The sequence below is a fragment of the Aedes albopictus genome, chromosome 1 (assembly GCF_035046485.1).
Source record: "Aedes albopictus strain Foshan chromosome 1, AalbF5, whole genome shotgun sequence".
Lineage (NCBI taxonomy): Eukaryota > Metazoa > Arthropoda > Insecta > Diptera > Culicidae > Aedes > Aedes albopictus.
The window spans coordinates 254,188,365-254,211,753 of NC_085136.1; the positions used below are offsets into that span (position 1 = coordinate 254,188,365).

Genomic DNA, 23,389 nt, shown 5'->3' on the forward strand with positions numbered 1-23,389 from the left:
CGCCCAAATTATGCTACAATCACAGTAGATGTCTGATTTTTTCTGGAGTACCTCAACCCCATAAAAGAAAGTTATTGCAATCATTTAAACGGAAATCTACGGCGAAATTTTCGTTTTAATACACAGTGGGGCATATGCACGTAAAACGTTGAAAATTTTTTGTTTTTTTTTATTTTTTTTTGCGCTGCTACCTTATTTTTATGAACTATGTAAATCAATTTAAGATGACTGATTATGATGCAAGGAATACTTGATATTTTCTTAATATAAAATTTGCTGTTCGAAATGTTCTAGAAAGGGATTACATTAGTAATAACTAAAAAAATCTACTAGAAGTTTATCAATTATTAGTTTTGAACAGTTTTTAGGCATTCCCATATGCATCATTCTAACAATTTCTGTATATAATGGGTTGATATTCGGCATTCTAGTAGTATATCCTGCCCACCGTATCCTTCTGGCTTTGGAAACAGCAGAGCGTAGCGAACACGTGGCTCACCTTCTGCCGCCACACACCGTTATCTTGTACAGCTATCTGGTTAGAGGTCACTAGCGCCACCTACCAGAACCAACTAGTTCACTATCCGTTAGCCCTTGATGTACTGATCAATTTTGCCGATGACAAAAATTTGCTTTGTAGTCTGATTCTCAAGATACAAAAGTTTAGAATGTGTAGGGCTCACTTGCGCCACCTAGTGGATAAACCTGAAATGAACTAGTTCACTATCCGTTAGCCTTTACTGAAGACGATTTTTTTCTGTGATGCCTGAGTTTCGACATTCAGCAGCGCATTTCTAAAACTCACTAGCGCTACCTAGCGGATAAATCTTTAACCAACTAGTTCACTATCGGATAGCTTGTGATGTCCTGATCGACCTTGCCGAAGACGAAATTTTTCTATGTAGTCTGATTTTCTAAATACAGAAGTTGAGAACTTTTAGGGCTCGCTAGCACCACCGAGCAGATTTGCCTTGAACCAATTAGTGCACTATCGGGTAGCTCTTGATATCCTGATCGACCTTGTCGAAGACGAAATTCTGAATTTCTTCTATGTACTCTGATTTTCAAGACACAGAAGTCTGGAATTTTTAGAACTCACTAAGACCACCTAGCGGATAAACCTTGAACCAACTAGTGCGCTATCGGGTAACTCTTGATGTCCTTGTTGCGGCCAGTCCTAGCCACGGATTTTCGGACTCTCTATTGAGCAAACTCGTAATTGCGGTGGAGTATGCTATAAGCTGTAATTCAGTAGTATAAGTCTCGTTACAGTCCTAATTTTAGTACATGTTTACTTACAAGTTCTAGTCCTTTTCGTTATTTATTCGTCCGTGTCTAACTAGTCCTGCAACTGTCCTGTGATTGTCCTGTTTAACGTTAATTATCTATTTATTATTTATTGTATTCGTTTAGTTGAAAAGAGTGTACTTACAAAATGTAATTTGTTGTAATAATAGTTTAAGGGGATTTACAATTTACTAATAAGTGTTCTACCCGCATGGTACAAATTCAGTGTTTTGTTTATCTACTAGTTCATTGATGTGTTATGTGTATGTGTGCATATGTGTCATCTTCTTCATGTCTGTTTGTTTGTCACCTTGACGCTTCAAAGCTGACGTTGAGTCCGGTCTATGCACTGTGGTCAGTGTTGCAGGGTGATCCGTTTCTGCAACATTCCCCGACCCGTATTGCTGGCAACCTTCTCCAGCTGTACCGTCCTTTATCACCTCGAGCACCACCAAACCTGTAACAGACCTCTGCAGCAATCCGTTGGCAGTCTGGACGTCAACCCGTCGAACAACGCCATCTGCTCCTTTGTAGATTTTTACTATTTTACCGCGTTTCCAGCTGTTCCGTGATCCTGCGTCTACTACCATCACCAGATCTTCAGGTTGTACAGGTTTGGCGTCCGTCAACCACTTCGACCGGCAATTAATGACAGGCAGATACTCCCGTATCCACTTGGCCCAAAATAGGTCCAAAAGGTATTGGATTTGATTCCAATTCGTCCGTAGGGCTGCGCCGTTGATTATTGGAAGCTGAGGCGGTTGTACCACTCCGCTGGAGTTCAATAACAAGAAGTGATTCGGTGTAATCGCTTCACCATCTTCATATTCTAACGGCACTTCAGTTAACGGGCGGGAGTTGACAATAGATTCCACTTCAGTTAGGTACGTGTAGAACGTTTCTTCGTCTGGTTTCCTTCCTGCTGAAATTGTTCTCAGCGCCGTCTTCACCGATCTCACGAGACGCTCCCACGCCCCACCCATGTGTGGCGTAGCCGGCGGGTTGAAGCGCCATTGGGTATCGGCATTGGTGAATGTTCCAGCTAGGTCCTTGTTAATGCTGGCTATTTCCTCTCTCAGTTCTCTGCTTGCGCCGATGAAGTTAGTCCCTTGGTCACTAAATATTTCCTGCGGTGCTCCTCGTCTCGCTATAAATCTACGAAGAGCCATCTTGCAGCCTTCGGTTGACAGGCTACCGACTACCTCGAGATGCACAGCTCGCACCGTAAGGCATGTCACAAGCATCACCCATTTTTTCACCTCGTACCTCCGAACTCGTAGCGAGAATGGCCCGCAGTAATCCACGCCGATGTACGTGAATGCACGGACGTAAGGAGTCACCCGAACTTCTGGAAGTCGAACCATTTTGGGAAAGCGTGGGCTGGATTTGTAGACAGTGCACCATGCGCACTGTTTTGCAACCTGTCGAACCATGATTCGAAGGCTAGAGATGTGGAATCTTTGGCGTATTTCGTTGATAACTGTTTGGCCATTTCCGTGTGCGAATCGCTGATGGAACGATAAGACGAGCAATCCGGTAAAAGGAAGCATGTGGAGCGTTTCCTAATCGTCCGATCCAACCGAATAACTCCAGCCTGGTCGATGAAGCAGCATAGTTTACGTAATGGACTAGTTTTCCCAAATTTTCTACGTTCATGGGTTTCTAGTTGCTGATTGGCACGAAGTGTATGCAGTTCATCAGAGTAGACTTCTGCTTGAACCCAACGCCATAGTGTAAACTCCGCTTCCTGAATCTCTTGACGAGATAATATCGCAGACGCAGGAACTTCAGCTACGAATCTTCTTCTGGAAACAGCGATAAAACGGCGCACATACGCAACGGTTCTAACCAAACGTTGAAGACTGGAGAACCTTGTGAAGTCGACAATTGGTTCCTCTGCCGCTCTGTGGTGCGCGTGTACTGGTCGTTGTTCTTCCGCTGTATCGGCTTCCGGGAGCTCCTGTTTCGGCCACTCCGATTCTTCTTTGCAGAGGAACTCTGGCCCACAGAACCATCGGCTGTTCTCGCTTAGGTTTGGCCCGTTTCCCCATTTGGTCGCTTCATCAGCAACGTTGAGGCGCGATGGAATCCATCTCCATTCTTCCAATTTGGTCTCGTCTAAGATTTCGCTTATCCGAAACGCAACAAACTGCCGGTAATTGCGTTGATCTGATTGGATCCATGACAGGACGGTTCTTGAATCGCTCCAAATAACCCGACGGCAGACAGGCAGCGTGTGACTCTGCTGGATGGACTTCATCAATCGTGTACCGATGACCGCCGCCTGGAGCTCCAAACGCGGTATTGATAGCGGTTTTAGCGGAGCCACCTTTGTCTTGGACGAAACAAGCGCGCATCGGAATCCCCTTTCCTGATCTTCAATCCGGAAGTAAGCGACGCAAGAGTAGGCCGTCTCGCTGGCATCCACAAACACATGAAGCTGTAGACTCCGAAGACTGCCGACACTGTAGTTTGGAAAGTAGCATCGTGGTAGTTCGAGTTGAGGTAGCTGTTGAAGAACTTGAATCCATCGACGCCAAGTTTCGTGAAGTTACTCGGGAATTGGATCATCCCAACCAATTCTGGTCCGCCAAATGTCTTGTACCAAGCACTTTCCGTGGATCACGAACACCGCGACTAATCCCAGAGGGTCGAAAACACTCATGACGACTCGAAGAACTTGCCTTTTTGTTGGCACGCTCGTCCCACTGATCAACGATTGGATGTCGCTCCGAAAATTCACAGCGAAAGTGAAAGTGTCCTCCTTCGGTGTCCAACTCATTCCCAGCACCCTTTCAGTCTCCGATCCTTTGCCGACTGTGAAACTCTTCGTAATCTGCTGGCCTGGATCGCCGACCCGTTGAAGGACCAGCTCTGAATTTGACAGTCAATTCCTAATATCAAATCCGGCCTTAGCATGAACGGTCTTCACATCGAGCGCCAGTCGAACAGCTTCTTCCTCACTATCTAGACTGTCCAGATAGTCATCCACGTAATGGCACTCTATGATGGCTACCGCAGCCTCCGGGTACTGTTCGCTCCACTCTTCAGCGTTCCTGTTCTTGATGTATTGGGCCGACGAAGGTGAGCAGGTCGACCCGAAGGTTGCCACGTCCATGACGTATTCCTTGCATAGCTTAAAACATCTCCCTGATGTCACCTGCTATGGCGATTTGTCGTTGCCGGAAACGATACAGCACTGTTGAGAGCGACGCAGTCATGTCTGGACCCTTCATCAGCATGGAGTTGAGCGAGATCCCTTCAATTTTAGCTGCGGCATCCCAAACGACCCGTACCTTGCCTGGTTTGTTCGGGTTTGTCACAACCCCTAAGGGCAAATACCATACCCGTCGAGGATCGCTGTTGTTCGCTTCCTCCTCGGTTAACTCGTGCGCATATCCTTTGCGTTGGTAATATTTGATTTGCTGCTTAACGTTGCTGTACAGCTCGGGGTTCTTACTAAGTCGCCGTTCCAAACACTTGAGACGATGCTCTGCCATAGCCCGGCTGTCCGGGAACTCGACGTAGTCATTCCTCCATAGGAGACCAGTCTGGAATCTCCCAGATGACGTGCGGATGGTCGTTTCCTCCATGATAATCCGAGCCCTTCGTTCGTCCTCTGCTTCGATCCTCGTTGCAACTGCGACGCCGACACTTTCGATCGAGAAGAACTCTTTGACTTTTTCATGAAGTTTTTCGTCAGCTGATCGGGCGCAAATGTGTAGAAGTCGATGGGATGGCTCGCCGAATCCTTCCACGTTCCCGTAGATCGTCCATCCAAGCCTAGTTTTGGTGGCAACTGGCTCGAACTTCTTCCCTTCCCTTTTCTTGAGCGTCACCAGTAAATTGGCGTTGTCTACGCCAATTAGAATACGCGGAACCGTGTTGTCGTAGCTTGCCACCGGAAGACCCCGCAGGTACTCATACTTTTCCGCTAGCTCTAGATATCGTAACGATTGTAGAGGTAGATCGAGTTTCTCCACTGTTCGTACATCCTCCAAGATGTGTTTCCGGTTGGAATCGACACCAGATACCTCAATCTGCAGCAGTCGAGAGTTCGCCTCCGTCCTTGTTATTCCACTTGTTCATTGTAGGCACAGTGGTTCCAGCTCGCCAGTAACGCCAAGTTCATCCGCGAGGTCCTGCTCTACCAATGTGTAGGAAGAGCCGTCGTCGAGGAACGCAAGCGTGCGAATGGATGTTCCATTCGCATGAACGGTGACCGGAATGATTCGGAAAAGTGTGGGACGAGACTGATGACGGTGCACACCTACGGTACCAGTTACTTTGGGCTGATCCTTGGCGCTCGACGATGATTCTGGTCTTCCCGGATGCAACAGCCTATGATGACGTAGCTCGCATCCATCCATCCCGCACACTGTCGCTTTACATGGCCATTTGCCGTGGCCAATCAAGCAGCGCCTGCACAGGTTCGCCTGATGAACTAACTTCCAGCGGTCGTCGATAGTTGCTTTCAGGAAACTGCGGCAGTCCTTCACCTTATGCGGTTCTTTCTTACACACCGGACACAGCTTAGGGGTGTATGGAGTCCTCGTCTGCCCTGCGCTACTTCCCTTTCGCTCTTCTCTGTCATTGTTGCCCACTTCTTCAGTAGAATGAGCATTCAGAAAGCCTTTCTCCTTCCCCTTTGGCTTTTCAAACCTTCTCACTGGTTCCGATCCAACAGAAACCTTTGAAGCAGCAAAGACGATCGTTGACATGTAGTTGCCGAACGAACTCAGGTCTACGATTGCCAATTGACGCTGATGCAGGGCCCAATCCAGTTTCAAGTTGGTAGGCAGCTTATCTACCAGTTCCTGAAGAAGAGTTGGATTCGATAGGTGCGCCTCCATTCCCATTGATTGCAGGTGGCTGCACAGATTTTGAACGGCAAGTCCAAAACTAATTAGGGTGTCCAGCTTGTCTGCCTTCGGTGCTGGTGTTGACTGAACCTTGTTCAACAAGCTACGAACGATGAGCTCCGGACGTCCGAAGAGGGTTTGCAGCGTCATCATAACTTGCGGAACCGACGCAGGGTGCAGGAGATGGCAATGAACCGCTTCCCTGGCATTCCCTTTAAGGCTGCGCTGTAGTCTCATCAAATTTTCGCCGTCCGAATAGCCACACATGGCCGTGGAGTTGTAGTAACTGCTGGCGAAGAGTGGCCACTCCGTTGGATCGCCAGAAAACGCCGGCAAATCCTTTGGAACAAAGTGCCGAGCTGCAATCTGCTGAGCCGTCGGTCCATCAAGAGGTGCCAATGGCGGCAACGATGATTGAATGCCTATTGGTGGCATCTCGAATCGCGTCATGTCCGGCGGAGGGCGCGAAACCGGAACTGAAGTTGTTGGCTCCGCGGCATTTGGATGGATACCCGCTACCCCAGCGTATACTGGCGTAACGACACGTGGATCACTAGCACTTCGCGTAACACTTGACACATGTTGCCCTCTATCGAAAACCATCGGGGTTGTGATTGGATACGAGTAGCTAGAAACACTCGTAACGCGTTGGTGTGTTGGAGGAAATACAGGGACCAATGGGATATTAAGAGTGCCTAACGAGTTCGGAGCGTTTTCTACAAATGGCTTGGATAGCAATTGCCTTTGAGATGGATTATTAGGAATAGTTTCTACGTGTGAGAGGCGAGTGAATCTACTTAGGAGCTCGCCACCGGTTGACCGCGGAGGGGCGATAAAATGTCCCTGGGAGTCGTTAGTAAATAATGGAGCAGATACTGATAACATACCTTGGCTTAGCGTATTACTGTCCACTAATGTTACCGTCTTAGTTGTACTATCGACGAAGGCGCTGGATTCATTTCGCTGTTGTGGTTGGTGCTGACCAGCATTTTTCTGTAGCTGTTGCTCACCTACCTGCTGCGGTAAACAAGTTGAAAACCTATCCCTTCGGCTTGCAGACTGAATGAGAGGAGAAATGACCATATTCAAGGGCGCATGTTGGTCCTTCTGGCGGGAAGTAGGAGGGGAAATATTCAAGGCTGTCAAATCGATGGTCGCTGTAGCTGGAAGATCGATATGGGCATCGACTTGGGATATGTCCACGGTTTGACCAGCATCCTGGATCGCGGCAGATGTCGTTTTGGGCAAGGTTCCGGTGTTTGACGTGGGACCAGTGGGAATCGTATCAATTCCGGTACCGGTGGCCATGGTCAATTTCTCCTGTTCTCTCACCCAAGTCTGGACTGTGCGTTGAACGCTCCGGGTGCTTCGGCGGCTTCGTACACTCCGATCGTCGTCATCCTCATCTAACTCGGCCCGCAAAAGGTCGAATTTTCGTTCGATGTACTGCTTCTCCAACTCAAGCTTCTCCTGCATCGCCCTTTTCCTCCGTTTCTGTTCCTGCTCCGCAACTCTCTTCTGCATGGCTTCTTCTTCCTCCTGGCGTTCCCTCAGCAACCTTTCCTGAAGTGCTTTCTCCTCGGCTAAGCGCTGTAGCTCTAGCTCTCGCCGGGCGGCACGAACGCTGGATGTCGTTGATCTGCACGATCTCGATCCGGCCGGTGGTGGGGGAGGGGCACATCTCACACACGTAAAGGGTTTGTTGCTGATGGTATTATCGACGCCGGCACACGAGAAGTGGATCCAGCTTTCGCAAACGTCGCACTGGATCATCCACTTGTCGGCGACATTCGGCCGTGTGCAAAGGGGGCATTCGAAATTGCTCTCATCATTGCCCAATTGTCGCACCACACTTTGTCGTCGGCTTGAAGTAGCCATCTCGGGACACAAATTTATTGCCCCGTAACACTAACCTGCTTCGTTCGTAGGAAGATATATCCACCAAATGGAGGTTACAACTTCTTATAGTTCTGTTGCGGCCAGTCCTAGCCACGGATTTTCGGACTCTCTATTGAGCAAACTCGTAATTGCAGTGGAGTATGCTATAAGCTGTAATTCAGTAGTATAAGTCTCGTTACAGTCCTAATTTTAGTACATGTTTACTTACAAGTTCTAGTCCTTTTCGTTATTTATTCGTCCGTGTCTAACTAGTCCTGCAACTGTCCTGTGATTGTCCTGTTTAACGTTAATTATCTATTTATTATTTATTGTATTCGTTTAGTTGAAAAGAGTGTACTTACAAAATGTAATTTGTTGTAATAATAGTTTAAGGGGATTTACAATTTACTAATAAGTGTTCTACCCGCATGGTACAAATTCAGTGTTTTGTTTATCATCTAGTTCATTGATGTGTTATGTGTATGTGTGCATATGTGTCATCTTCTTCATGTCTGTCATTGTTTGTCACCTTGACGCTTCAAAGCTGACGTTGAGTCCGGTCTATGCACTGTGGTCAGTGTTGCCGGGTGATCCGTTTCTGCAACAGTCCTGATCAACTTGTTCGAAGGCGAAATTCTTCTATGTAGTCTGATTCTCGAGATACATAAGTTCAGAATTTTTAGAGCCCACTTACGCCAGCTAAAGGATAAACCTAGAACCAACTAGTTCACTATCGGATAGCCCTTGATGACCTGATCAACTTTGTCGAAGATAAAAAATGTCTATGTAGTCTGGTCGTTGAGAAACAAAAGTTCAGAATTTCTATGACTCACTAGCGCCACCTAGTGAATAAGCCTAGAATCAAGTAGTTCAGTATTGGTTAGCTCTTGATGTCCTGATCGACCTTGTCGAAGACGAAATTCTGCAATTCTTCTATGTAGTCTGATTCTCAAGATACAAAAATTCAGAATTTTTAGAGCCGACTTGCGCCACCTAGCGATCAAACCTACAACCAACTGCAGGAATTAAACGGCTACGCAGTCTACAATATGGAAAACGAAGTTTATTGTTTGCCCGATGTTTCGACACTGGGGTTTTGTGTCATCTTCAGGAGTACTAAAATTTAATACATGTACAAGTTCGACGAATGGATACAAAGTTTGGTCTGGATTACTACACTAATTGTTCATTTTTGGTCTTATGTTTCGTCTAACTGTAACTGTCTGGTTGTTTTGTTCACTAGATCACTATCAAATAGCTGTTGATGATTGATGATCAACCTTGCCGAAGACAGAATTCTTCTATGTGGTCGGATTCTCGAAATACAGAGGTTTAATTTTTTAGGACTCACTAGCGCCACCTAACCGATAAACCCAGAACCAACAAGTTCACTATCGGATAGCTATTGATGTCCTGATCAACTTTGCTGAAGACAAAATTCTTCTATATGGTTGGATTCTCAAGATAAGAGTGCGACGGTATTGGCAATAGCTGTTGACGAAACACCTATCAAAGCACAATGTTTCATGATCACTAGCGCCACCTACTGGAGCGAATACGTACTATCGGAGAGTCCTTGATCTCCTCAACAACTTTGCTGAAGACACCTGTCTTCCAAAATGCTTCATTTCTCCGCAGTTATCGCAAAAGTTACTGATCTATAAATAGATCACTGGGCGTAAATGGGTTACGGTTATGATATCATAACAAATTTTGCTTTCTGATTATTATCCATAACTAACAAAACAAGTTATTAAAATGATTTTCCAAGAATATTTTTTTGTTATGATATTTTTTATTTTGCCGCCTATGACAGACAAGTTTATAATATAATATTTTATGTTAATAATTTAAAAATAATCGATTCTATTATTCAGTTATTTTACTCAAATAACACAGCTCCTTATTTTGTTGTTATTCTCTTCTGCTCGGGAAGCTGAACCAATCCCCATCATGCGACACATTAAACTGCGGCGATTTTTTGTAATCTTTAGCATGGTTGACGAATTTTGTGCGAAAATCAACACTGAGGACCAGAAATTTCACGATGTCAGCCCAAAATTCAAGATGGAGTTTTAGGCGATAAAATCATGCAATATATGGGTATATTTGGAGTGGGAAAAATGACTGCGCTTCAAAAATGGCGACCAGAATATCCAAGATGGTGACTTCAAATTCAAAATGGCGTCTGTTTATTGGAGTTTTTAGCCCCAAACCCATGCATTTTATTATTCTTCACCGCTGAACCTAATTTACAGCTCTTTTGTCCACTTGGGCACTACGTGAGCGATTACAATTGACAGCTGCAGTTACACTTTCTACAGCGCCTAACCCGAGCAGGAACAAATAACTGACACATAACTGCAGCATACCAAAGTCAGGTACCATACCAAGGCGAGGTATTAGGCGGTATTGGTAATAACTTATTTTGGCGGTATTGAAAATAACTTATTTTGGTATTTTCTAGGTATTTATAATATATAGGGACAATGGAAATTCGCGATTTCGCGGAAGCCGCGAAATCCGCGAAATTGGGCAATGGTCGCGAAATTTAAGAAATCCCGCGAAATGCCGCGAAATCTGACAAAATTTAGAAAATAACCTCAATATTCCACCAATTTTAAACTTGAAAACACAAATAAGCTGGTATTTTTAACAGTGTTGAGTATTTTACGATTCCAAGTCCGGCATACTTAAAGTTTAATCCATTTGACACCTGATTGTTTCCTGATTTTTCATCGAATCTGTTACTTTTCTGTGAGTTTATGATTATGACTCACAAAATCAAAATTTATTATTCATTTCGCGTTCAAAATTCGTGTTTTCTTCAACGATACGATCAAATATATGGAGCCGCGAAATTGCCGCGAATTTCACAATGTTGGCCCGCGAAATTCATGAAAATTTTCCGCGAATTTCCATTGTCCCTAAATATATCTCGACGAGTTATTGGTTTGGTGTTGAGGACTGCTTGAGTTATTATTCAATTATGGAAAAATCACTATTTCTATGGAAAAATCGCCTGTATTGCCATACCTGTTGTCATTATTCACGTGTTATGCACAGAATACCGTATGCGTGATAATGTTTGCACCATCGCACAAATAAGGTACCCATATCACCTATACACACAATGTCTTGGTTTTTATTGCATGCACGTAAGCTCTAACTCATATCGCAGTAGGTTGCGAGTAAAAAAATCCGATTTCTTATGTTTAAAATTTGCACCATGAAGGGGTAGCAGCGGTAGTCGGGACTTGTCCACGCGTAAACGTTAAAAAAGACATTTCAGGAGTGTTCAGGAGAACCGTAAAACAGTCTTAGACCGAAAAAAGCAAGGGCAACTATTCCCGAAGGTGTCCACTGGTCGTCCATGGTTAACATGGATTAAGAAAGCTATCGCTGCCACCAAAAATAAGATTTTGGTGAATTAGATGCGCTCAATGAGAAAAAATGGCAAAGAAATGCGAAATCAGCGACTTACCGGAATGGCATATCGAAAAGGAAAATTACGGTGACCTTTAAGATCCTTCGACCATAGAAAAAAAAAACTTAAATTATTACCAATGGCATCCAGGAGCTACGAGTAGCACCATATAAGAAAGTCTTGAATTTGCCCGAGAAATATATTGATGGTTAATTTTTGGAATTTCTCTTGCGGTTCCTTCAAAAATATCTTCTGAGATTCGGAGATGCTTCTAGAATTTCCTTCAGATTTTTGCCGATATTTTTTATGAAACTACATAAAAAAAAACTGGAGAAATTCTTCAAGAGCTCCCAGAAGGAGTTTCTAAAGAATTCCGTGGAAAGAATTGAATTTCCTGAAGGGACCCTTGACAAAGTTCAAGCAATTCATGCAGGAACTGCAATCAAGAATACTAGAGGAATTCGTGAATAAATATTACATAAAATTTCTTGAGGGATTCATGGAGGAAGTTCTGAAGCAAACTCTGGAAGAACTTGGAGATTCTTCTGGAGGAGTTCTTTCAAAATGACTAGAAGGGATCAGTAGGCAAAAATCCCTTAAGCTATTTCTAAAGTTATTCTTAGAGCCAAGACGAATTTGTGGAGGAAGATGTAGAAATTGCCGAAATTACCAAAGTAAATTTCTAAAGAAATTGAATTTTTCGATAAAATCTCTGTATTGGATAATACTCTGCAGTAATTTCAAGGATAATTTCTAGAGGTATTCCAGGAGAAACACCAAGAAATAAATTCTTGAGGATTTTTTGAAATAACTAATGGAAAAATCATCAGAAGGATTCCTGAAGGATCCGCCCCCTGCAGATAGGTTTCAATAAATCTCAAGAGAAGTTTAAGATGTAACCCCAGGAGGAATATCCGATGATCTTCTAGGAACATTATTTGTTACATTTATTATTTCTAGATTGTAACTATTTTAAATCAGCCTTCATTTGAACAAAAGCTGAGCGCAAGAGGTACAATCCTTTATTCAGCTTCTAAACATCTAATTTTGATGATTTTATTCAACCTTTAGCTGATTTGAGGGTCATTGGAAGGCTGGTTTAAGGCTTAATATGCGCTTAAGCAGTAATGAATTAAATTAATTAATTGTGTAAAAATAAAATAAAAACACTTTCATGAGCCTATTTTTACCATTAGTTGCGTCTTTTTCCAGAAGAGATGTTTAGGAATGTATAAATTAATCTGTGGGAAAACAGTGAATTGAACTAGGACATCTTGATTTATAGTTACTCACCTTAGCACCTACACCACACACACTTGTATAAGCTGAAAAAGCGATGTGGACTTCACGAAAACATGCATGGGTCAAGCTGTCAAAAATTACACTAGTTTACAGCATTTTTGAACTCGGTAAGCTGATGATCATTTTTGGTGTAGAATCATGTCCTGAGTTCGAAAACGCGAAAGAAAAAAAAATACAGGTAAGGAGGGATTTTTTTCGACTTCCCATACAAGGTTGATGATTTGAAATCGATTTCTGTTCTTTTTTTAAGAGAAGTCGCTCACTTCACACATCTCATTCTCCGTAATCAATGCTCCGATTGAGCTGATTTTTTTTACTGTAACTCGCCTACATATGGCACGTCAAACAATCGTTGAGAAAGAATTTTTAAATTGTTTTTTTTTTTATTGAAAATAATAAATACATTTCTTCATATATTTTTGGAAATTTTGTTAAAATTTAAGGAGATCGTCCCCAAAACTCTCCAATATCTTGAATTTCATCAATCTGACGCTAAACATGCATTCATATGATCGAATGGTATTATATTTAGCTTTTAATTTATGGAAAAAGATCTAAAATCGGTTGAACAAAACGAAAGATATTTAAATTTTATTAAATTCCATATTTTAAAAAGTTGTAAAACTCGATTTTTGGCTAAAACTCAAAAAGTGTTCTACTTAAAAAATTTTGAAGCACGGTTTCGAAATCAGCGCTTAATTATGCTTAAAAAATTTTGGTCGTTGACAGAAGTTTACGACTTTCGTTTTATTTTGTAAACTAGTGTTATTTGATTAAAGGTTGAACAACAGATGATTAATACTGCATGTTGGTGTATGTTTTAAAGTTGGTTACCCAGATGAATAATATTCTATTCAACTTGATATTCAGCCATCTTTGTATTGCTGATTAAAGAGGTTGAACAAGCCATACTTCAGACCAATATTCAGCTGGCATTTGTTCAGCCATTGACACCATTAACCAGCTATTGTTCAGCTAATACTCATTCATTGTTACTTGGGAAAGTATATATTTTATTAAAACTGTATCATTGGATTTCACACCGAACTTGTGGTGACAAGTTGTACAATGTTCATTTGTTGAATTAGCAGAGATGGCTGTCAAACGTGTCTTAGGCTGTGAACCGTTTCGCATGTTCGTTTAACTTTTAGTTAAAAATTGACACTTAGATAGTTATTTTGCGTCCGGTTAAAAATAACCCTATTCCCGAGCAGGGTTAGCCTTGACAGTTTGATAGTAACTTTTTGTTCGCAATGATTTGGCTGCGTACTGTATTTTGTTCCAAATAACTACTCGTCTGTCAAATTTCAAATGGGCCACCTTGGTGATTATTTTTAAACTTTTCGATGGCAAATAACTATCGAAGTGTCAAACTTTAACCAAAAGTTAAACGAATATGCGAAACGGTTCACAGCCTTAGTAAGACATTTTATTCTAAGGTTTTGTTGAGCTTGAGCTTGACCTTGATTGACCGCCCGCAGTTGCTACTCCGGTATTGCCAGATCAGCTACACTCACACAAGGAACCAATGAGATGGCTGCTTGGGACTAACAGGCATCTTCAGTGTGTGAGCGATGGTGGTCTTGTATTTTTAGGCGACAATGGCGACTGCTGCATCAGGTTGCAGGTCAATGGGGAAGGGGAAGGAAGGGATGATTGCAATCGCTTGCCCAAATCAGGCAGTTGACTCCTCTGCGCCTGCTTAAGGTCATGCAGATGTCGGTGTGTTGGTGGGAAATGTATATTTTTGGCACATGGATCATGCATTGGTGCAAGGATGCCAGGCGTAAAGCGATAGATTGTGTGAAGATTACTGGCACAGTCCGCTTGGTTGCATAATTTGTAGGCGTTATATGATAGATTGACACTGTCCTGTGATGAAAGTTGGAGGGAAGGGAAACCAGGGGTGTAAGGTCCCACCCTCTACGCCCACCCAAACATGCCTACCTGCGCGCCATCTACTGTTGGTTCTAATTAGTAAACAATGTTTTTAAAACATCCTTTGTTTAATGGTTTTATAAACATCAACATTAGCACAAACATCAGTGTTTTTCTCTCGATTTAGATGCTCATGATCAGTGTTTTCGGTAATTATCGATATTTCTTGAGTCATAGTGCTCAATTATCCTTTCATTTGAGAAAAATAATCGCCCAGGGAGATTTCAGTTTTTTGCCGATATTCACTCTTCAAACAAAGCAACAACAAAAACAATCGAGAGTAGAGGCTAATATTTCATAATGGTGAAAACAGAAAACTGATTTTTTCGGAATGAAATTTTTCAATCTAATATGCTGAATATATTAATCTTTATGTTCAAATCACATACTGACTTGCTTTTAGGATGATGAAACGGTATTAAATTTAGTTTTTTAATCGAAAATTGAGCTTTTCTTGTTTGGTAGTTACGTTTTTTTACTGGTTCTAAAACATGATAGAGGGTAGGCGAAACTTGTTCCCAGTTGACAGACAACTAACACCCCTGAGGGAAACGGCTTTTTTTTTTCAATCTTCTAGCGATCGCTACGAACATACTAATATACATGAGATGTATATGTAGGAGAGAGAGAGTGAGAGAGAAAGTATATAGAAAGATACAAAGTAGGAGGAAAGGGACGAGCCAGGGATTGAACCCATGACCTTCTGCATATGAAGCAGAAGCGGTGGCCACTAGACCACCAAGCCTTCCAAAGTTTTGTTAAATGGAAGAATAACATTCTTTGAGATTTTCACATAAAATAATGGCATGAAATGAGCTCACCAATTTGTACATGTATCCCTGGCGAATTATGCGGGAATCGAAAAGAAAGCCCAGCACACACCGGTACATACAAAAGAGAAACGAATCTCACTTGCTCGATTCTCTTCTTCGCACTCTCTAACTCATAAATTTGACCTGTATTGTACGCAAACCTTGTCAGTTCACAGTAAGTGGTATTTATTTGATAGTTTCTCAATATATTTAACTACACATTTGCACCTACGAACATAATTGATTTCTAACAATAGACCTCCGGAACCACCACGCTATGCAGCTTTTCAACTGAAGGTGAAGTCCTTTTTGCTGGGATACCAAATTACAATTCCCCAATTAGAAGTTCCAGTTAGCATTGAAAACCGTGCCAACGTGTAGTACTGTTAGTTGGGCGTTGTTGGTCGGTGCAAACAATGAGCTAAATTGGGGCTTCTCAGTTCCGGAACATCGGGTGTTCCATCGTTATCGCGGTAAGTCCATTCGACCCGGTTAACCATGTGCGTGTATGATTGTGTGTGTTTGTACGTGCGATTGAAATAAAGACAAAACCTATTAGACAAATAGTGCTCAATTGAACAGTGTACGTTGGTTTTCACGTTTAGGTATGAGTGTTTCGTGCGTTTGCATGTGTGCTACACAATTGTGGCTTTTAATATATCAAGACGAGATATTACTAATGGAAAACAATGGATGTGTACAATGAATGTTGAATGAACTAAACGAAAAAATCTAGAAAGGAAATTGTTATAGCTGTATCTACCACAATTATATCGTTGCCGTATAATCTTGACTAAGCCAAAGCTGAAGACGTGATATATGTACAACCTTCTGCGGTCAGTCGAACGATGGGTTAGGTAGATAGCCTAACAACCGAGCAACAACGAGCTGTTTGTTTTAAGCTATCTACTCCATCAGAGATGAAAAACGATGTTTACTCTAGGTTAGGTAGGGGTAGGTACGATCTCAATAGAGAAACGATAATAAACTGCTTCCTCATAGGAAATTGAATGAAAACCTACGGAAATGACTATGTGGTTGATGTGTAAGCTTAAGGCGAAACTGGATGCATTTCCTCACTTTTTGGTTTTTGATTTTTTATTAAATAACAAAACAGTATTTTCAAAATCGGTTTTCGTGCACATGTAGAATATGGATCAAGGTATCTTCTGATTTTTTTTTTGTAGTGGAAAATGTTTTTCGTTTTTGCAGAAACCATTTTTGAACTAAATTTCACAAAAAAATGATTTCTGTAAAAATGGAAAACATTTTCCTCCTCAAAAAAATTCAGAAGGTACCTTGATCCATACTCTACATGTGTACGAAAACCGATTTTGAAAATATTGCTTCGTTATTTAATAAAAAATCAAAAACCGAAAAAATGAGAAAATGCTTCCAGTTTCGCCTTAAGATGAATGATGCCGGAGAACAACGAATGCACACTGTTTTCGAAGTGAACTACATTCTACGAAAAAGAAAGAAGTAAAATATGAAATGTAATGAAAGTCTCTATTGGTGGAAGTTCAACTTTATACTATGGAATTGAAAGAAATTTTCATTTTGGAAAATAACTACAGTTATCTGAAATTGTTAGCTTCTCTCAACGGACATTGGATGACGTCCTTCGGTAAGATACTCCTCATCTAATATGGCATAGCATAAATGGAAAGAAAATAAAGTCAAGTGACTCCGTTGCTTGAAGAAGTAGAAGCGCCCGTCTAGCGAATTGGAAGTCGTGTGTTCGATTCCCATCGGAGTACGTGGATTTCTTTTCAGTTGAAAATTCGGTATAACATCTACCACTTTCTCGATAACTAGCAATATGTTCATAGCTGAAAGAATTGAAAAACGCTCAGCCTGAAAAAAAAAACAGGAAAGTTTTGCTTACTTAAAATTCTACACATGTTTTCTGAAGAAACATTTACAAGAGGGGAGTAGCGTCTGTCATCACCCAAAAATGATTCCGGTAACTTTTGAATTCATCATCTTGATTAATTTTCTTCCCACGTGAAACCCATTCACGCGCCCTAGAGGCGATCATCCATTATGAATATGATCCCTCCAAGCAAAACAAGTCGTAGGTATCCCGTATCATTTTCACACATGTTTATTAGCAGCCAGCAGTAGATAGGTGTGTACATTTCACTTTTATTGCCCGTCGTATTTCATCGTGGCGCTTTTGTCAGCGAGACAAATGTCTGTCCTCGCTCCATCCATCACCGTTACCAGCCGGTCCGGTATTCGTCGCGTCATTGTTGTTGTTTTCGTCCGTCGTCCGCGGCGACCATCGTAGTCGGAACTCATCACCACTTCAGTTGTGGATTCTGCTTTCCAGATATCTGCGAAAATAAATAACGAATGGTTTTTGCGACAAGGGGACAACTAGTTTGCCGAAGAATAAGTTGAACAGTATTCACGGAAACAAAAACTGCTTGAATAGTTACAGTGATCATATTTTTCCCATAAAACATTTTCTCGTACATTTACGGAAATATGTGTATTCCTCTATAGAAAAAAGTTTAATAAAATACAATGCATTATATTGTAACATTACAATACTGAATTATACTGAAAACCTTCAAACACCCAGAAAAGCAATAGCAGAGTAAACACATTGATTCAACGGCAACAGACCCGGCAACGAATAAAGGGCAACGATTGGAAAGTCGGACCTTGGAACGTGAGAAATTTGAATGATCCCGCACGTCCTGGCTCGTGAACTGCAGAATGTCAGCGTTAATGTGGCTGCTATCTAGGAGATACACTGACCCAAAACTGGAAAACGCGATTTCCGAGTGGTGGATCCCATCGCCAACACTTCATTCAAGTACCACATCTACTACAGTGGCGGTGATAAGGCAGAACGCGGAGTTGGCTTTATAGTGATCGGGAAGCAGATGACGCGTGTTATTCGGTGGAAGCCGATAAGCGACCGAATCTGTGTGTTGAGGATGAAGGGAAAATTCTTCAACTGCTGATCAGCATCTATGCGCCAATGAACGACAAACCCGATGACATGAAGGATGAGTTCTATGAGAGCCTTGATAAGGCCTACGGAGACTGCCCAAAACAAGATGTCAAAATAGTCATCGGAGATGCAAATGCGCAGATCGGCAGAGAAAGTTTCTTTCGGTCTGTCATTGGAACGGAAAGCCAACTATAATGGTCTGCGCCTTGTGACATTCGCTGCTGCTAGAGGGTTGGCAATCAGCAGTACCTACTTCGCACGTAAGAATATCCGAAAACACACCTGGCGACACCCGAGTGGTGACACTTGCTCTCAGATAGACCACGTGCAGGGCAGCAGGGACGGATGTCCTGGGGCCTGACGCACCCCCCCGCTTGCGAGTCAGCCGCGTAGTTGCCGGCTAAGAATAGGAATACTAACCCCAATTCAAGGTGTCAAGCGACCCGTGCCGAGGAATGAGTGATCGAGGGGGTGAAAAAGATGCTCGATCTTTAACGGAGCCTGTGGGGTACCTGGGCACCCCCCACAGTATGCTGTCCCTTACCGCGTTAATGCAGAGCTCTGGCGTGGTGGACATTATTTCTCGTGCAACTCGTGGGAACAAGTATGAGCAAAAATCAAAAATCAAATAACTTAGGTGGAAGTAGTGGTGCGATCAACCCCTTCGCAAGAAGTGGGTTGATGAGGTCTCCGACAAGGAGAAGCGAGGAGTCAGGTGCTGGTAGCTTACGTAGCTCAAGCGTGGGAGCTCCTGTCCACTCCACGGCAAGCCAGCCGGTGGAAGTCATGGACGGAGCGTGGCTGCTGAGGGCCATAAGCCAAGAAGTTGGTAAAGGACGGCCCGCATTAGAGGTTGCTGAGCACCAGCTTGGCAAAATCATCGACTTTGCGACAACTAAGTCGAATATAAGCAAGGACCTGAAAACGGCCTTGCTTAGACTTAGAGTGTCTGTCGATGAGGCCAAGCAGGAGCACGCGGTGGCGTTGCTGGCTGCTACAGCTGCGGAACCAGCAAAGGAGAATGTGTCGAAGTTTACACAAACAGAGGCCTTCTCCTTCGCAGGTAGTCCGAGGAGTGTGGAAGCGAATGCTCGTGACAAACGTGACAAGCATTCGCAGAAGCGGGCGAGGCAGCCGTCAGGTGAGGAGCTGTCTGGCGGCGCCCGCAAGGCCAGGCGTATAATAACCCCGAAAGCCGGTGGTAACGCTGGAAAGTCGGACCCCAGCCAGGGTTCCCGGAAAGCTGGGAAGGGTGGGCCTGAAAAGGCTGGCCCGTCCCGGAATGATGGGAATAAGGGGTTGCGACCAATGGTGGGCCCTCAGCAGCCACAGAGCAGGGCGGTCCAAGGAGAAGACCCTCCTTGGACAAAGGTAGAGCGGAAGAAGAAGAAGAAGGTGAATCCGCAGGTAGAAGTACAGGACGCCAAACCAAGGCGTAGGAAGGCAGGTGCCAGGCGTGAGAAAGGCGACGCTATCGTCATCAAGACGGAACAGTCCAAGTACTCGGACGTCTTGAAGACGATGCGAAGCGACGCCAAGCTTGAGGGTCTTGGAGCCGACGTACGCAGTATTAGACGTACTCGTACGGGCGAGATGATCCTGGAGCTGAAGCGCCAGAAGGAGCACAAGGGCGCCGCCTACAAAAGGCTGGCAGAAGAGGTCCTTGGCGAAGGTGTGCAGGTGAGGGCTCTGACACATGAGGCGACTCTGAAGGTCAAAGACATTGACGAGATCACCGAAGTGGAAGAGCTCGTCACGGCACTGCGGCAACAGTGCGATGTGCAGGTGGCCGCCGCAGCCGTTAAGCTACGGAGAGGGCCAGCAGGGACACAGATAGCTTTGGTTCAGCTACCTGTGGCGGATGTTAAAAAGTCCGTTAAAGTAGGGAGTATTAAGGTGGGCTGGTGTGTATGTCACCTGACATTCCACGAGCCACCTGAGGTTTGCTTCAGGTGTCTGGAACCAGGACACAAGTCGTGGGACTGCAAAGGCCCCGACAGGCGCAAACTGTGTAGGCGATGCGGCGCTGAAGGTCATAAGGCCCAAAGCTGCACGAGTCCGCCCATATGCATGATCTGTACCGGGAAAACCTCGAAAAACAGACATGCGATGGGTGGTCCAGGGTGCCCGGCCTTTAAGAAAGCCGCAGTGAGCAACAAATCACAGTGCAGGTAACGCAGCTGAACCTGAACCACTGTGATGCGGCTCAGCAACTGCTTTGTCAGGCGGTTTCTGAGTGGGAGACGGATATCGCCATCATTTCGGACCCATACCGAGTACCCGCCGGCAACGGCAACTGGGCCTCGGATGGGACCAGGAAAATGGCGGCGATATGGACGACGGGCAAATACCCCGTGCAGGAGTTGGTGTCTACTACCTATGAGGGCTTCGTGGTCGCCAAAGTAAACGGGGTCTTCTTCTGTAGCTGTTATGCGCCTCCGCGGTGGCCGATCGAGCGGTTCACGCAAATGCTGGACCGCTTAACGACCGTGCTAACAGGGCGAAGGCCGGTGGTAATAGCGGGTGACTTTAATGCCTGGGCTGTGGAATGGGGAAGCCGTTTCACGAACCAGCGGGGTCAGATCCTGCTAGAAACACTGGCCATCTTAGATGTCGACTTGGCTAACGTCGGTACCAAGAGTACCTATAGTCGAAACGGAGCGGAGTCAATTATTGACGTGACCTTTTGTAGTCCTGGCCTAACAAGTAGTTCGAACTGGAGAGTAGATGATGGCTACACTCACAGCGACCACCTGGCGGTTCGCTACAGTATCGACTACAACAACAGCAGACAGCGGATAGAAGAAGAGGCGGCTAGGCCAAGGCCAAGCCCTCGTAGGTGGAAGACATCATACTTCGACGAAGAGGTATTTAGGGAAGCGCTCCGCCGTGAGCGAAACTTACTCGGTTTAGACGGCGACGAGCTGGTAGCGGTGCTCTCACGTGCGTGTGATGCCACCATGCCTAGGAGAGTCCACCCTAGAAATGGGAGGCCACCGGCTTACTGGTGGACCGACGCGATTGCGGACCTGCGCCGCGCCTGCCTACGGGCTAGGCGGCGGATGCAGCGAGCACGATCAGAGGAAGAGCGAAACGAACGGCGGGTGGTGTTCGCCGCTGCAAAAGCCGCGCTCAAGACCGAGATAAGAGCAAGCAAAAAGGCCTGCTTTGAGGGTCTCTGTCAGAGTGCCAATACGAACCCGTGGGGTGATGCCTACAGGATCGTTATGGCCAAGACGAGAGGTGTGATGGCTCCTACAGAGCAATCTCCAGAGATGTTGGAGGGGATCATTGGAGGACTTTTTCCGCGTCATGATCCTAGTCCTTGGCCTCCTTTCGTAGGACAGCCGGGGACTGGGGCTGGCGATGAGGAAAGGGTCACCGATGTGGAACTTGCGGGGATAGCTAAGTCCCTTAGCGTAGGTAAGGCCCCAGGTCCGGACGGAGTTCCGAACCTGGCCTTAAAAGTAGCTTTTGCAGAAGCTCCCGAGATGTTCAGGTCTGCTATGCAGAAATGCCTGGACGAGGGAGTTTTCCCAGAAGCTTGGAAGAGGCAGAGCCTGGTACTATTGCCAAAGGCGGGGAAACCACCCGGAGACCCGTCGGCATATAGACCAATATGCTTGATTGACACGGCGGGGAAGGTGCTCGAAAAGATCATCCTCAATAGAATGTTGAAGTTCACTGAGGGCGCAAATGGTCTCTCGAGCAACCAGTATGGCTTCCGGAAGGGGAGGTCCACCGTAGACGCTATCTTGTCGGTTACAAAAACCGCCGAGAAAGCACTCGAGCCTAAGAGGAGGGGAATTCGCTTCTGCGGGGTAGTGACTCTGGATGTAAGGAATGCATTTAATAGCGCCAGTTGGGCTGCTATTGCCGATGCGCTCTTGCGTCTGGGGATACCGGAGTACTTGTACAAGATTCTCGGAAGTTACTTCCAGAATCGCGTACTAGTATACGACACGGAGGTGGGTCGGAAGTGCTTTCACATAACCTCAGGAGTCCCGCAAGGTTCCATCCTGGGTCCGGTGTTATGGAATGTCATGTACGACGAGGTGTTGAGGTTAGAGTACCCAGTGGGAGTGGTGATTGTCGGATTTGCCGACGATATTACGCTCGAAGTCTACGGTGAAACGATCGAGGAGGTGAAGTTGACTACCGACCACTCGATCAAGGTTGTGGAGGCGTGGATGCGGTCCAGAAAACTGGAGCTGGCTCACCACAAGACAGAGGTGACGGTTGTTAACAACATGCAGTCGGCGCAGCAGACGGAGATCAGTGTAGGAGAGTGCACTATCCTGTCGAAGCGCTCTGTCAAGCACTTGGGCGTGATGATCGACGATAAGCTTACCTTCGGTAGCCACGTCGATTATGCCTGTAAAAGAGCCTCCACAGCTATTGCGGCACTGTCCCGGATGATGTCCAATAGCTCAGCGGTGTACGCCTGTAAGCGCAAGCTTCTGGCTAGTGTTGCTACGTCCATACTTAGGTATGGCGGCCCGGCGTGGGGTACCGCGCTAAGTACTGAATGCTACCGACGGAAGCTGGAAAGTACTTACAGGCTTATGTGTCTGAGGGTTGCAAGCGCGTACCGTACCGTGTCACACGACGCTCTCTGTGTCATTACTGGTATGGTGCCTATCAGCATTCTTATCAGTGAGGACATGGAGTGCTTCGAAATGCGCGGCACAAGAGGCACACGCAAAACTGTCAGGATGGCCTCTATGGTCAAATGGCAGCGCGCGTGGGACAGTTCCACCAAAGGAAGGTGGACCCATAGGTTGATACCGAGGGTAGATAGTTGGATTAATAGGCGCCATGGGGAAGTTTCATTCCACCTGACACAGGTCCTTACAGGTCATGGTTGCTTCCGACAGTATCTACACCGTTTCGGGCATGCGGATTCTCCCGAATG

The 23,389-nt window shown here is 44.9% G+C and overlaps 1 protein-coding gene and 1 long non-coding RNA gene across 2 annotated transcripts in view; both read right to left on the bottom strand.

Annotated features, from left to right (window-relative positions):
* Positions 1-1,544: 1,544 nt before the first annotated feature.
* On the bottom strand, positions 1,545-2,651 carry LOC134291517 (uncharacterized). Its single transcript, XM_062859380.1, has one exon. It carries the CDS (start codon positions 2,649-2,651, stop codon positions 1,545-1,547), a length of 1,107 nt encoding a protein of 368 aa, XP_062715364.1.
* Positions 2,652-17,590: 14,939 nt separating this feature from the next.
* Positions 17,591-23,389, bottom strand: part of LOC134287328 (uncharacterized) — a 33,556-nt gene continuing 27,757 nt past the window's right edge. Inside the window, exon 2 of the long non-coding RNA XR_009997219.1 lies at positions 17,591-17,845. This is a non-coding gene — a long non-coding RNA (uncharacterized LOC134287328). The remainder of the gene's footprint in view (positions 17,846-23,389) is intronic.

Coding starts and splice junctions, on each gene's coding strand:
- LOC134291517 (XM_062859380.1), bottom strand. CDS start 2,651: ATGGTTCGACTTCCAGAAGTTCGGGTGACTCCTTACGTCCGTGCATTC.